Below are 13,793 nucleotides of genomic sequence, written 5' to 3' on the forward strand. Positions count from 1 at the left end.
ATCGTTGTAAGTTAGAAATAATGATAGAAATAAACATCTCTTAATTCATTTAAATATGGTTTGTTGCATTGCCACTCATTAGACAGAAACTGTTGTTGAGCCACATTTCAAAAAGAATAATGCAAATGCAAGCCTGCACATTGTAGATTTTTCATAATTTTCCAACATTATAGATCCTAACGTTAACAGAAAGAAAATCTGTTTGTCCTCATTGATCACATATCCACCAGTTCATATTGAATTGATTCTTTTTTTTTAGAATGTTGTGCGCATAATGGATTTAGCAATTAGATAAAGCAGTTTGTGTAAAGAAAATAACTTTCAATCTTTTTGTACAGGCAGTCAGACTTAACATAGCTTTCATTCAATTATCCATTATTTGTGTGCAGCCCCCTACAATGGGCCCTCAGTGTAACTTCAATCTCAGATGGCTAAACCGCAGGGAGCACACACAAAGATTTTTGTTTAACGACTAGAGCAGATTTCAGCAACATGATGAAACCAGGCAGCTACCAACAATAAAATGTGTGTTTTCTAGATTTGAAAAGAAAACAGCTCAGGCAAAGAAATAATTATCACACTGTCTCAGTAATAATAAATAACCTTCTGTGTGTGTGGCTGTGAAACTTTAATGTTGACCTCTGAATATTGATTTATTGATCTGTTTCCTTAGGGTTTCCAAAAAGCTCATTTGCTAAATTTGATGTCCATGAATCAGCTTTAGTTCCATGTATATTCCTTTTACTGAATGATCGGCTGAGCAATTTTTGTATATACCGAGTGATTTTCTCTTAAATTAAGTTTTTGAAATAAATGTGCTTTGATAATACTTGTGCTTTAAATCATTTATTTGGATAATTTAGTTCACTAACAGAAAGGATTACACAATGTTGGTGCAGTATAAAGATAATTTAGGCTTTCTTAAGAGCAGAGGTAATCCATTTAGTTCAATTCTAAAAATAAATCTGTGATTGGTCGGGAAAGCATTTGTGATGAAACCTCAGCTGCACCTTGTTTACGCTCAAGAAATATCACAGCAATCTAATAAATAAACCAGGAACACGGATTTGCTGCGGACAGTAGTATCTCCGGGGACTGCTGCTGATGCGATACCTCTCCTTCAGCATTGCCCACTAGTCCTAACAGCCATTTTAGATTTCCCTGCATCTTACACACACACACCCACACACACATTCATACAGAAATGCTGTGCAAGGACACAGTGGGGGAAAACACGAGGAAGAGAGGGAGCACGAGTAAAGCAGTCACGACGTAGTACTCAGTATACCTCTTCATACATATGCTGGAAACCCTCCCTTTTTTCAATGCTGTGGTTTGAAAAAGACTGTAGAAAATGGGGGAGGGGTAGAGAAGACGGGCACAGCAGAGTGAGAGACAGGAAAGGAGAGGAGAGGGAGAGGCAGAGCATCGTTTGCAATGGAGGCAAGCACAGTGTGAGGTGATTGGCTGAGAGGGAGTGTAGCATCACAGCCACTGAGGGGGAGCTTTGAGGATGCTCCGCTGAGCTGGGAGGGAACACATTCACTGGGAGTTTGCACGGACATCTCAGCCATTATCAGCTGTGCAGTGAGAGCAGGGAGCCTTCTGCAGGATCATTCAGCACCGGCAGCGTGATATCTCTTCAAAACTCTCCACATCCAAGCCCCCGTTGATTCCTCTGTCCTCTGATCTGCAGCCATGAATTATTTGCGTCGTCGTCTCTCGGACAGCACATTCATCTCCAACCTGCCCAATGGCTACATGACAGATCTCCAAAGGCCTGACCCTGCTCAGCCTCCGCCGCCCGCCTCCACCGCCACAACCACTCCTGCCAAGTCTCCCACTGCCGGGCCTACACCTCCGGCCACTTCTCCCACTCCTGAGAGGAAACCCCAGCCGTCTCAGTCCAGCGGAGCGGGTTTCTTCAGCTCAATCACCAACGTTGTTAAGCAGACAGCTGCCTCAGCAGGGCTAGTGGAGCAGACCCAAGTCACAACACCTAAGAAGTTCAAGATCCTCCTGGTCATCGATGAACCGCAGCAGGAATGGTAAGAACACTTCCCTCTCCTCATATGACCTGTGATTTATCTTGAGTCGTTTATAGGCTTTGTAGTAGTTTGGCATTTCTGCTGCCATGTTGTCTAGGTCATTGCCTGGAAAATTGATTTTGTCCAAATGATTCCTTTCAAAACAAATAGCAGATGTGAAGTCTGTATCAAGAACCCTGCAGATGTGATGAGGGCACTGCTGCTGTGCTTTGATGGTACAGCGTGCCAGTTTAATTGTAACACACAGAGGCAACTGGTATTTAAGGACACAGGAAACTGTGCTGTGTTGATTCCTACCAGTAACAGTCCAAGATGGAGGATTTTAATAATCCTTATTCTTCCAATGTTGAAATTGATTTGAATTTGATTTTGCTCCATATTATTCAATGTGTTGATAATGTATGTTAGACAGCCGCCTGTAACATTTTGCACCATTAATCAGTTAGTGTCTTTTTTTGAGTGAATTTTAACCAAAGTAGATATGCTACAGGTTGTGCAGTAATGGCAAATACACTGCAAGTAATGTACATACTGCAGTGTTTTCCCACTGTCAGTGGGGCTTCCCCCTGCTCAATAATGCAGATCACATGACAAGCCCTGCACAGGAACCAATTACTGTAATGTTACCGCAGCCTGTCACGTCGTTGTATGTCTTTAGCTCATCTCACAAGTGGTGTGTAAAGTCAGGTGTTGAACTACAGTAGAAACATTAAATCAAGATATCAACATGGATGAATTTCTCTGGCTGCCGGGAGGAAGAACCAACATGTCAGTAGTGCAGATTTAAGATGTAACATTGACAGTCAGTTCACTGGCGCCTCTTCTTCAGAAAAGCTTAGAACAAGCTTTCCTGTCAGTCGTGTGTAGAGAACCAAAGTGTTGTACATTTAGCAGAAAGATACTGGCTGATATCCGCTAGAATAGAGCATGTTTTGTTTACACAGCTGACATCTATTTGGTTGTTGGTAGATGTGATTAATTGATGATTCCTTTTGTAAATACCATGTAATTTGTGTGTGTAAAGTTAATATGATAATCCTGTGTGTCTGTAGAAGTTGGACTATGTAGATACAATAATAACATCACTACAGTGAAACAAAAAACATATAAACTGAAATACATATTGCATCGTTTTTGTCTTCCGCCACATTACAAAATTAGACTTGCTAAATTCATGAGGCCTGTGCCGTGTCCCCTTATCCTGTTTATGTGTACAGGGCTGGTTGGCCATTTAGATAACAGAAATCTAGATCAATGCTAACAAGATCAGATCCATGTCTGCGGGATGGATGCCAGCCTTCTGACTAGGTACTCACTTCTTCCACATTTATTACGAGTGGAAAGAGCTATGGCTTGTGGAGGAGTAAGGATTACAGTCCGATGTGCCAAAACTCTGACATCACTTTTCTGTATTGCCAAAGGAACAAATAATAATGCATTAGGTCAAAACTATGATGTAATTCAAACGTCATTCTCGTCTGAATGCAAGTATAGGTTGGGATGAGAACATGTTATTATTATCAGTTATTATTTGTCCATCTATCAGTCAGTATTCAACAAAGAACTTTCACAGTATCTGATCAAAAAGTGTACTGGGTTCCTTCCTTGGTCTTATTCATTCATTCATTCATTATATATTCAGAATACTATCTTTTAAAGCCGTTAATGAGCTCTGCACTGTCAGAAACGCTGTGATCACATACAGCTATTAAATAATGGCTTAATATAATGATGTGCCTTTTTAATTCTGATATGACGTAGTATTTTCTTTTCCATAACGTTAGTCCAAAGTGCTGGTCTAAAGGCTTGTATGTGTGCTTAGCCTCTGTGGTAGGAGGAGCCGTTTCAAAGCTTTACTGGTCCTACACACTAATTGGATCTGGTAGAAAATTTTGCCATCAGCGTCAATTTATTTGTCTTTGAAACAGAATCACAGCCTCCCTCAGTATCTATGCGTCACTGCCCAGATCCTTAAGGAGCTTCACATTACAGAACACACACACACACACACACACACACACACACTGGCCCCACGTTCGAGTGTGAGGTTGCGGTTATGTGCAACGAAGCAAGGAAAAGGAAATGCAAAACGCTTTGAAACGATATAATAGGAAAGGGGATGTGGCTAATTGCAGTGTATTATAACTCTCAAAGCATGTCATAACAAGAGCTAATAACATTTCTGTTTACATATTTCCTACACTCGTAAAGAGCAGTTATATGGACATTCATGGAGGGGAGACAAATGAAAAAGAAGCAATATATCTGCAGCTTGTAAATGGAAATTGCCAGTTTGTGTTTTACAGTCATGGAGATTAATTTGGACAAATTAGAAAGTATTGTTTCCACTGCGGCCCACATCCCATATCTGTCCTTACCACATCAGGACCTGTGTTTACTCTTATATCAGACTTATACTGGTACTAACTTGTAGTCTATATGAAGGTGTGCACTTGCTGGAAAGACAAAGCACTCATTTGCATTTTGACAGATGGTATTGTTTTGCCTCATTATCAGAATCAACACCTCAGGCAAATCGTTTTGTACTCTCTCTTTGTACGCCAACCAACTTACCTCATCAGAGAAATTTGCATTCACACAGAACAACTTTCTCTATGCAGCTGTTCTGGTTGCAATGAAATGAAAAAACAAAGCTCAGATTCGAATGAAACACATTGAAATGGACATCTTCATCCCCACTGGATTGGACTTTTGCTGAAGTTTTCTCATCACGCTGGTTGCCAAGGTCACAGCAGGGTATAGAGACAGGGGTTTTGTTTATTCGATGATAACTGCCAGTCATCTGGAGACACAGTTCCAGAAACGCTGTACTATAAATTGTTTTTTTTGACAGGGGGAGCAGATGGTACTGTCTTACTTATCAGGCAAATGGCTCAGTGAGACTTACCAGCTCCTCCTCCTCTCTATTCTGTGGCTCAAATTAAAGTAGATACAGGCCCCTATCAATCATTTAATGTTAAAAATGGTAAAATACACAGTTCAGCTTCTTTCAGGTGGCATCAGGAAACCTACGAGAATATTTAAGGACAATATTTCTTACTGTGGGCTTAACCTTAGGCTAACATTGTTCACACAGGAGTCTGAATCCTAAGTAGGCTGTGTAACAAGGCATTAACATTCAGACAGCGCTCCGGCTCACCCAGCACTCGTCTGAATCATCTGAATGAAATATTCCGTTGCACAGCTCAGTCATTTGGCAGCACTTTCAAATAACAACCTCCAACCATCAATGAAGCTGACTCAGTGCCAACTACACTACTTTACCTATTTTCTGCCCCAAAGATTAATAGACTTATTGATTCAGACAAATGAAAAGTCCACGCCTGTCTCATCTGTTACATCTTTGTCTCTCACAAATGCCGTTTAATTCAGCGTCATAATCATTACCTCTGTCGATTTTTGGAATTTAAATGTATTTCTTTTGCACCATAAGAAATTATTTAAGATGTAGTTAATTAATACCACAGTGTACATACAATTTGTTATCCCATTTATAAGCCCTGTGAACAATAAATGTTTTACACAGTGTGTAAAAATGCAGTCGCCTCAGTCTTGAGTCACGCTACCAGAAGGAGACTTTACCATCTCCTCTCTGAGGGTTTTGCAGTCTTGTGGTTTTATCTGATCGGTATGCAGCTGAAACCTTTGATGGCGATGCAGATTTCTGTGGCCATGGCGATCTTGTCGAATTTCTCTAAGACTTATAAAGCTTGACACACAGCCAACAACAAACCCATTTCAGTGCTATCCATCATACGAAGCTGTAAACACATCCTCTCATCCTTCATGTCTTTATTTCTTCTCTCCTGCCTTTTCCCCATTCCTCTCTCTTGGCTGTGATTCCTGGACACCCACTGTGTGTTATGATGCTTCAGAAATACATCAGTGTGTTTTTGTGGCTGATGGATTTCACCGTTACAGGGAGAAGTACAGCCATTGTAGTCATTTTGAATGCCGTTTGCACATACCAGCAAAATTAGCCCCTTTATCCAACCCATCCTACACACACACCCTACATACAAGGAAACAGTTTCTAGATTGTTGTTGTGAGACGATAGTCAAGTACTCTTCAATAGAATACACGTGTTTAAAGTACAGTTTTTGTGTGTGGATTTTATGCTTAGCCTGCCGTGTTGCACTCTGTGCTACGTGAAGCATAGATCATGCATCGTAATGCTGACGCCACACAGCTGCACCGCACAGATGGGAATTTAGCTTTTAATATCAAACAGGAAATCAAACTATAGCTCCGTGTTTGCGTCTAGGATGTTTTGGAAACACCGTCCCCCATGTATAGGCAGGGAGCATTCATTACAGCTCAAAGTAGAGGCCCAAGATATGAGTCATGAATCCTGCTTGTTTTCTTCCACAGCCAAATAGATCCCCATACTCAGATTAGTCTGGCAAGAAATTATTCAGCCTCAACTTCATTGCCAGTGAACAAATAGGTTGTGTAAGGTACACAGCAGCAGAGCGATAGAATCTAAGAGGAAATCATGATGGAAAGCACAGATTCTGGGATGAGAAAGGTCATGTAAGTTTTACCAATTGATACCAATTGACCAATCGACCTCTTTTACCTCACTGTAGCAGCATGAGGTTTCTGGTAGCAGTGTTCAAAATTAAGCTTAACAATTTGTTTTCGTGAAACTGAATTGATGATAAATTGAGTGATGAGATACTGTAGATCACCCAATTAGTTCCTCTTGTTGTGGGTTGTGTTTTAGGCCCAGTATAGGGAAAACCCCAAAGAGCTCTATCCCACTGTTAACATCTGCAGAGACTGTGCTGCAGGATGCCAGTGGGTAAACATGATTTTTTTTCTTCTTTCCCTTAAATCATGCAGAACACAAATGTCATTTTATTGACGCTGAAAGGCAGAATTGCAGAATGCATTGCAGAGTGTTAAACCATACGCGACCCTGAGCCATGACAGGTGCAGCCATTTTATTTTCTAAATGGTACCTCCGAGTTCATCTCTTTAGATAATCCACTAGATGGCACCATTAGTGAATTAGGTGTAATCATCCTGTGCATTATGTAAGGAGGGAATTGCAATTAGAATGTCATGTGCAAGTGTAGAGGGAGTGTGTGTGAAAAAAGGCTTTGCATTGGGAAGAATTCATCTGTCAAGAAATTGTGATAGTTACATTGTTTCACATTACTAATTTATATTTATATTTATACATTGTCTTATACGTTGTCTTCCTGTTTCTTCCAGGGCAAAATTATTCAGAGGAAAGAAAATATATGGGGATTATGACATCAAAGTAGAGCAGGTATGTTTCTTCAAGCCAATGATGCACATTATGTACACACACATATATATATACTATTACTACTATTTAAGCACTTCACACTCACATGCTTCTATAATCCAAATCTCTCCAGGCAGAATTCAGCGAGATCAACGTGGTGGCTCATGCCAACGGGACCTGCAGCGTTAACATGCAGGCTCTGAGGAATGGCACCAAGCTTGTCAGGTGAGCGACACACACACATGCACACAGCAAGTCACTTTACTAAAATAACACTTAATTCTACTCATTTCTGTTACATATCTGCTTTTTTCTAGATCGTTCAAGCCCGACTTTGTCCTCATTCGCCAGCACGCTTTCAGTATGACCCAGAATGAAGATTTTCGCAATCTGATCATCGGCCTGCAGTATGGCGGCGTCCCCAGCATCAATTCACTGGAGTCCATCTACAACCTGTGTGACAAGCCCTGGGCAGTAAGCATCTAGCACCCAAGGAGATGATTAAACTTGCATATCTACTGTGCTGTAATGTTCTCTGTATATCTGACACGGTCCCTTACATATTTCCAGTTTGCCCAACTAATCAACACCCACAGGAAGCTCGGTGCTGAAAAGTTCCCTCTGATCGAGCAGACCTTTTACCCAAACTACAAAGAAATGGTGCGAAGTCGCCCGTTGCACTTTTCTCTTTCTGTTGTTTGTGACATTTAAATGTAAGACTGGCAAAGCTGAAGCAAATGTTCTATTTTTTCCGCTTTAGGTAACCATGCCGTCGTTCCCTGTTGTTGTGAAGATTGGACACGCTCACTCTGGTATTGGAAAGGTAAGCATATTTTGTTGCATTCATTCTGCTGTAGTCATCAATTGAGTGTATTGTATAGTGTAGTGTATAACTGTGAAGCATAGTAAAGTGCTATAGATTCCCCTGTGTGTTGTTCATTTCTGTCTCATGTTTAGGTGAAGGTGGAAAATCACTCTAAGTTCCAAGATATAGCCAGTGTCGTTGCTCTGACCCAGACCTACACCACCACAGAACCTCTCATCGACTCCAAGTACGACATCAGAATCCAGAAGATAGGCGCCGACTACAAAGCTTACATGTATGTACTTTGCCACTATTATTACTTATTTTTCATTCATTCACTTTAGGCACGATTAAGACTGGACTGAAAATGCTTTTATTTTGGTGCTATACACACTTTAGGAGAACATCTATATCTGGTCACTGGAAGTCGAACACAGGCTCAGCCATGCTTGAACAGGTGGCCATGACTGACAAGTGAGTCACCAAGAAACGTTATTTTGATGCTTAGTCCAATCAAATCAATACGCTGATTCATGAAAGCTATTAATGCTGTAAGTGTAGTAGCACTTTTGCTTGTTCTGACGTGATAATTGAACCGAGGGGGGTGTCCTGTGAAAATCTCTTGATCTACTTCCACCGGCCATGACTCATCCTTTAATTCTGCTGTGCTATGTTTAGGTACAAGCTGTGGGTTGACACCTGCTCAGAGGTTTTCGGGGGTCTTGATATTTGCGCAGTCAAAGCCATCCATGGGAAAGACGGCAAAGATTACATCACAGAGGTAGGGCTGTGGTTTAAAATCTACATTTGTACAAGTAGAAGTGCATATTACTTGAATGAATTGCATTTCTGGGGACATACTGGACACTCTCTCCTTGTGTCTCAGGTGGTGGGCTCCACCATGCCGCTGGTAGGAGAGCACCAGGCAGAGGACAGGCAGCTCATCTTGGACATGGTCCTGGCAAAAATGAACCAGTCAGCAGAGAAGGAAGCCAACACACCCCAGCGGCCCACCACCATCCAGCCATCACAGGTACAACAACACTAAGCAGGCACGTGTAGGTGTAGATCTCACATGGAAGAACTTCACCAACTGATTAAGTGATTTCTCTCTTTTAAGGGCACTGGTCAGAAGGGCGAGATCGCCGGCGAACCCACTAAAAACGGAGCCGGCCGCCCACCTCAGGGTTGTCTGCAGTACATCCTCGACTGTAACGGCGTCGCAGTCGGTCCAAAAGCAGTCCAGGCCAACTGAGTCACCCAGGTGTAGCTGTTGTCGGGGGTGATAGTGTCTAGATATCAATGATGTACCTTAGCTGACACGGAGGCGTGTGTGTGTGTGTGGCCGGTGTTAGCTATAGGCTCAGATCTTGGTGACGTTAGCTTGGCGCGGCTGTGTGCTGGCCTGGGCTGTGTTTTTTCCTCTATGCAGTGTCAAAATGTACTGTCTACTCGTAGACCCGTTGATTTGCGTGCTCGTATAGGTCACCTATGTTTCACTAGCTGTGGTTTTTCTTTGGGGCCGTCGTCGATGATGTATAAAGCAGATCGTGCCTACACTGAGTTCAGTGCTGCTGTGTTTGGCCCAGCTACCAGTCTTTGTTTGCCCGCCCCCCTCCTCCCCTTTTCTGTTCCTTTGGTGTGTACCTTTAGATATTGTTCAAACTGTGGATTATCGTGCAGTTTGAAGTTTGTGTATATCTTAACAAGTACTGTACATGTGAGTGTGTATGGATGTAGTGGTGATTATTTTCATACTTATACTGAATAGTTTGTTTTGCATGATTGATACAAGGCCAGTTGTAAATGTGGGATGTTCGAGTAAGACGCTGTTATACCCAAGCTATGTTCCCTGTGATCCATGCTTTGTGAATGTGTGTAGAAAAAGCATATATAAGTTCTACTTGATACATACATGTATTCATTAACAATAATGCATTATCAAAATAGAGTGCTACACTGTCCACTCCTGCATACACATAAAGCCGAAACATACAGTATGTTGCCTTTCTTCAAGAGGATTTTTTTATTTATTTCGAGTAACTAGATTATGTAGAAGACTTTAGAATACTAGTAAATGCACTCATAACACACAGAATTAGCCTGAGATTCTAGATTTTATTATATAGCTGTGGAGCAGGACACTGTATAGATGCCCGCACACAGAACTATAATATATTTGTATAATTTTGAACCAAAGAATAAATTATTTGTTTTAAATCACACTCTTTGCACTCCAGCAACCCACATTGTACATATCAGGGACTGTTGGGCTTGTGGTTGGTCACATGGAGCGTGAGTGATTTTATTCCAGAACTGTGCTCCGAAATAATACGCACTTCATCAACCTGTTATAATAATCACATCAGTGGATTGTTGTTGTCTTTTTGCTTTCAGTTTGTGTGGGAGCAAATATTACAGCTCGTAATCAAAAACGTGCATTATGAATGAGCTGTCATGGAATACCAGATTTAAAGTCTCCCGGAGGTCCTCATGCCGTATATCGGATTGCTGTGATGGTGTTGTTTCTATGGCAACGTCGCAGAGTGCTCTGAGGTTTAGCATAGAGTCCCTGCGTTGATGCCATTGAAAGATTTGGAAGATTATATTATTAAACTCCACCTGTGAGTTGATGGAAAGTGCAATATAAATATTAGTTTTTTACTTAATATTGTATTTATTTTCAAATCAGATCTTCCACCAGTTTAATTCACAAAGCTATAATCACTCACGTATTGAATTTATTTGAAATCTTTTTACATTAATGTCACAATCACATGGTTGTTGTCCAGTGGCTTTTGTGGAGGCCATTTATTGTATCGAATACCCTAAATGGTTAAACAGCTAAATAGCAACCAAATCAACTGTAAAAAGATACTTTTTCCAACCATTTGTTTGTTAATTGCTAGTATAAAATATGTTCAGCAAGTTCTGTGTGCAATTCTTTTCCAAGGTGTATAAAGTGCCATTTTATCTGTGAGAGTAACCTTGTAAAAGCCATGCCTGAGGCTTAATGGATGTGCTGTTTTGTTTTATAGGAAAAACGCCATGACATTGATTTCCAAATGTGGAAAGTGCAGAGGTACCTGATCTTAACAGCTGCATGGTTAGGCCTTGGTTCAGTGACTGTGATTCAATATATGATATATTACTACAGGATGTGTTTATCTGACCTTATGTTGAGGAGGTATGAATCCAAACATGCAGGCGTCAAACTAGTTAGGGCCGTGGAAACTCGGATATACAGTATATGTACTATAAGAACTGGTGTTGGACTGTTTTACATCAAGAGCAAGAATACAACAAAAATTCCATTCTGGATATTTCCCTGGTGTCACTGGCAATAAAGCTTCCTTTGCAATATGTGTTTGGTCCGTGTCACCACATTTGTTAGTTCTTGTTGGTTGCATCCACCTCACCTACTTTCAACAAAGGTCACACCTGCGATGCATGTTGTTCTCCTATCTACATAATTAATGTGGGATTACAATAAGAAGCTGCAGTATCACCTCTTTTCAAACTTGACTCTATGTATGGAATGGGAATGTTAGGGCCAAAGACAAGCCCTTAAGATGACAATATTGAGAGATCAATGATATTATTCACTGCCGTTCTCTCGAATGGGTCTTCGTTCTTGGTCCTTGATTGGAGTCCCAGCTGTCCCCTGCGGTTTCTTCTGTTTTGAACCATGAGTCACTGTGGTTTGTGCCAGCCTGCGATTTTTCTTAGAGTGCATCAACAGCATCTGCATCACTGCAGGATAGACTAAACAAAAACATCTGCTTCCTGTCGGTTTGATGTGCTGTTTACAGTCAAACCCCCGCAATCACAGACAGCATCAGCACTACGGCCAGCTTGATTTGTCTTAGTTAGAAGGTCATCTATTCTTCATCATCATTCTTGAATGCATTTTATTTATAGCCGGATGTGACAGAGATCCATAGATTCTGCTACAAAATGTTATTAATGACACCTATTAAATAGAGACATTTCACATGATATATTTGTCATGATACCAGATGTATTGGTGTTCTCCCTCATGACAAATACAATTATTTAAAATAATAACCCTGTTGAATCGCTCCTAAAAATGACAGCCAAATCCCTGCAGGTTCAGACTGAAGAGCTTCCATCCAGACTCTTCCCAGCTGTTCGCTAAACTGCTGCACAACGTCTTGAGCAACGTGAGCCCTGTGGTATCAAACAGCACGGGCCATCTGCTAAGGAAACGGTGGAACAGACGTATTTGCATCCCTTACGTGCGACATCCTGCAACTTTTGTCCAAATACAATCAAACAAAACTACATCAATGCCATTATACTGATAACTGAACGCACAAAGCACCACACAGTTTATTGTTGCCATCTGCTGGTGGTGACAATCAGAAGCCATTGGCCTACATATCTTTGTTATTGTAATTATACAATTGCCCGCTTCAAATCACAACATCTCTTCAAAAACATCTGATACTTCGTCTGTATTTGCTTCTATTGGGCAATGCAATACAAATATATTGTTGCCTATGTATGACATCATATGCTCACATGATTGTAGAATTGAAGGTTGTTAGTTTGGTTGCGCTGGCACAGAGAGGAAGGTGGCATTTCATTTAGCGAGCGGCTCATGTTACAGATTTGTGCAGCCAGTCGGGAGGTTTTCTTTGTCTCAGCTGTGTTTTAAAGAAAAAAATCTCTCTCTCTCTCTCTCCGCAGCCATATTCAAGCCATTTGGGTGGTGGACAAATTCAGGTAACACCGTATCTGCATTGTGAGAGGGTATTTGTGTGACACATATATTGGGAGCATATGGAGCACAGAGCATTCACTCCCACACCTGCAACAATGACCATTTGGAAATGTTGAGACTATTACACTGATCAAGCAGGATGACCGACCACTAGATGGAGCCGTCGCAGGGACAGAGTGGGTGTTGGTGTTGCTTATATTTTGGCCAGCCCCCTGCGGTTTGTCAGAATGCAGAAATAGAACAGATAACCACATATAGTGAAAGTATTGTAAAAATAGAAGACTTGTGGTCTGCAGACGGCTGTGGTCTTGTCTTTTTTGGAGACATGTGAGACAACAAAATGCACTGAGCTCAAGTCGAGAGGACATAAAAGATCAAACACTGGCTTGGTAAATGTTCCCATATTTACAATGAATCTGGGTCAAGTTGTTTCGTCTTGCCGAGCAGGAACTACACGTTGGATGTTGACACTGACACAAAATATCTCTGTCCTCCCTCTTTCCACCACTTGTCCCTCCCTTGCTGACTGATGGTTGTTCCACCGAGCTTGCCAGTGGCTGTGTGGTGCACTGGTGGCATCAGCCAATGATGGAATCCCCTGGTGGTGTGTCTGGACTGAGTCCCCTGTGAGGTTACACCACGTTGCCACTGCTACAGCAAACATTACACCCTGCCACAAAGTCTTGCACATGCGTGGGATTTTACTATGACAGCTAACCAGAGGAGCAGGGGCATAATCCAATATCCTAAATCATACAGACGTGGCTAAGAGTGTTGGTAAAAACACTCACAAAGACTCACAATAAGGAACAAAATAAGTGTCCGGCATGATCAAGGTAAAGGCTACAAGCTCCAACCAGCTCGATGGTCCCGTGACCGCGATTGCTAATATTGTCAGGAAGTTTAAGGTCCAT

At 41.5% G+C, this 13,793-nt stretch overlaps 1 protein-coding gene across 1 annotated transcript; it reads left to right on the forward strand.

Annotated features, from left to right (window-relative positions):
* The first annotated feature begins 1,695 nt into the window (after positions 1 to 1,695).
* Positions 1,696 to 9,387, forward strand: syn2a (synapsin IIa). Its single transcript, XM_076166918.1, has 11 exons — positions 1,696 to 2,048; positions 7,291 to 7,348; positions 7,461 to 7,552; positions 7,645 to 7,801; positions 7,898 to 7,987; positions 8,088 to 8,150; positions 8,285 to 8,427; positions 8,532 to 8,606; positions 8,811 to 8,913; positions 9,019 to 9,165; positions 9,253 to 9,387. The coding sequence occupies exons 1-11, from the start codon at positions 1,699 to 1,701 to the stop codon at positions 9,385 to 9,387; spliced, it is 1,413 nt and encodes a 470-aa protein (XP_076023033.1). The 5' UTR covers positions 1,696 to 1,698.
* The last annotated feature ends 4,406 nt before the right edge of the window (positions 9,388 to 13,793 follow it).

This window comes from Genypterus blacodes, unplaced genomic scaffold (assembly GCF_046128005.1).
Source record: "Genypterus blacodes isolate CSIRO-AG114 ecotype Tasmania unplaced genomic scaffold, CSIRO-AGI_Gbla_v1 ptg000156l_1, whole genome shotgun sequence".
NCBI lineage: Eukaryota > Metazoa > Chordata > Actinopteri > Ophidiiformes > Ophidiidae > Genypterus > Genypterus blacodes.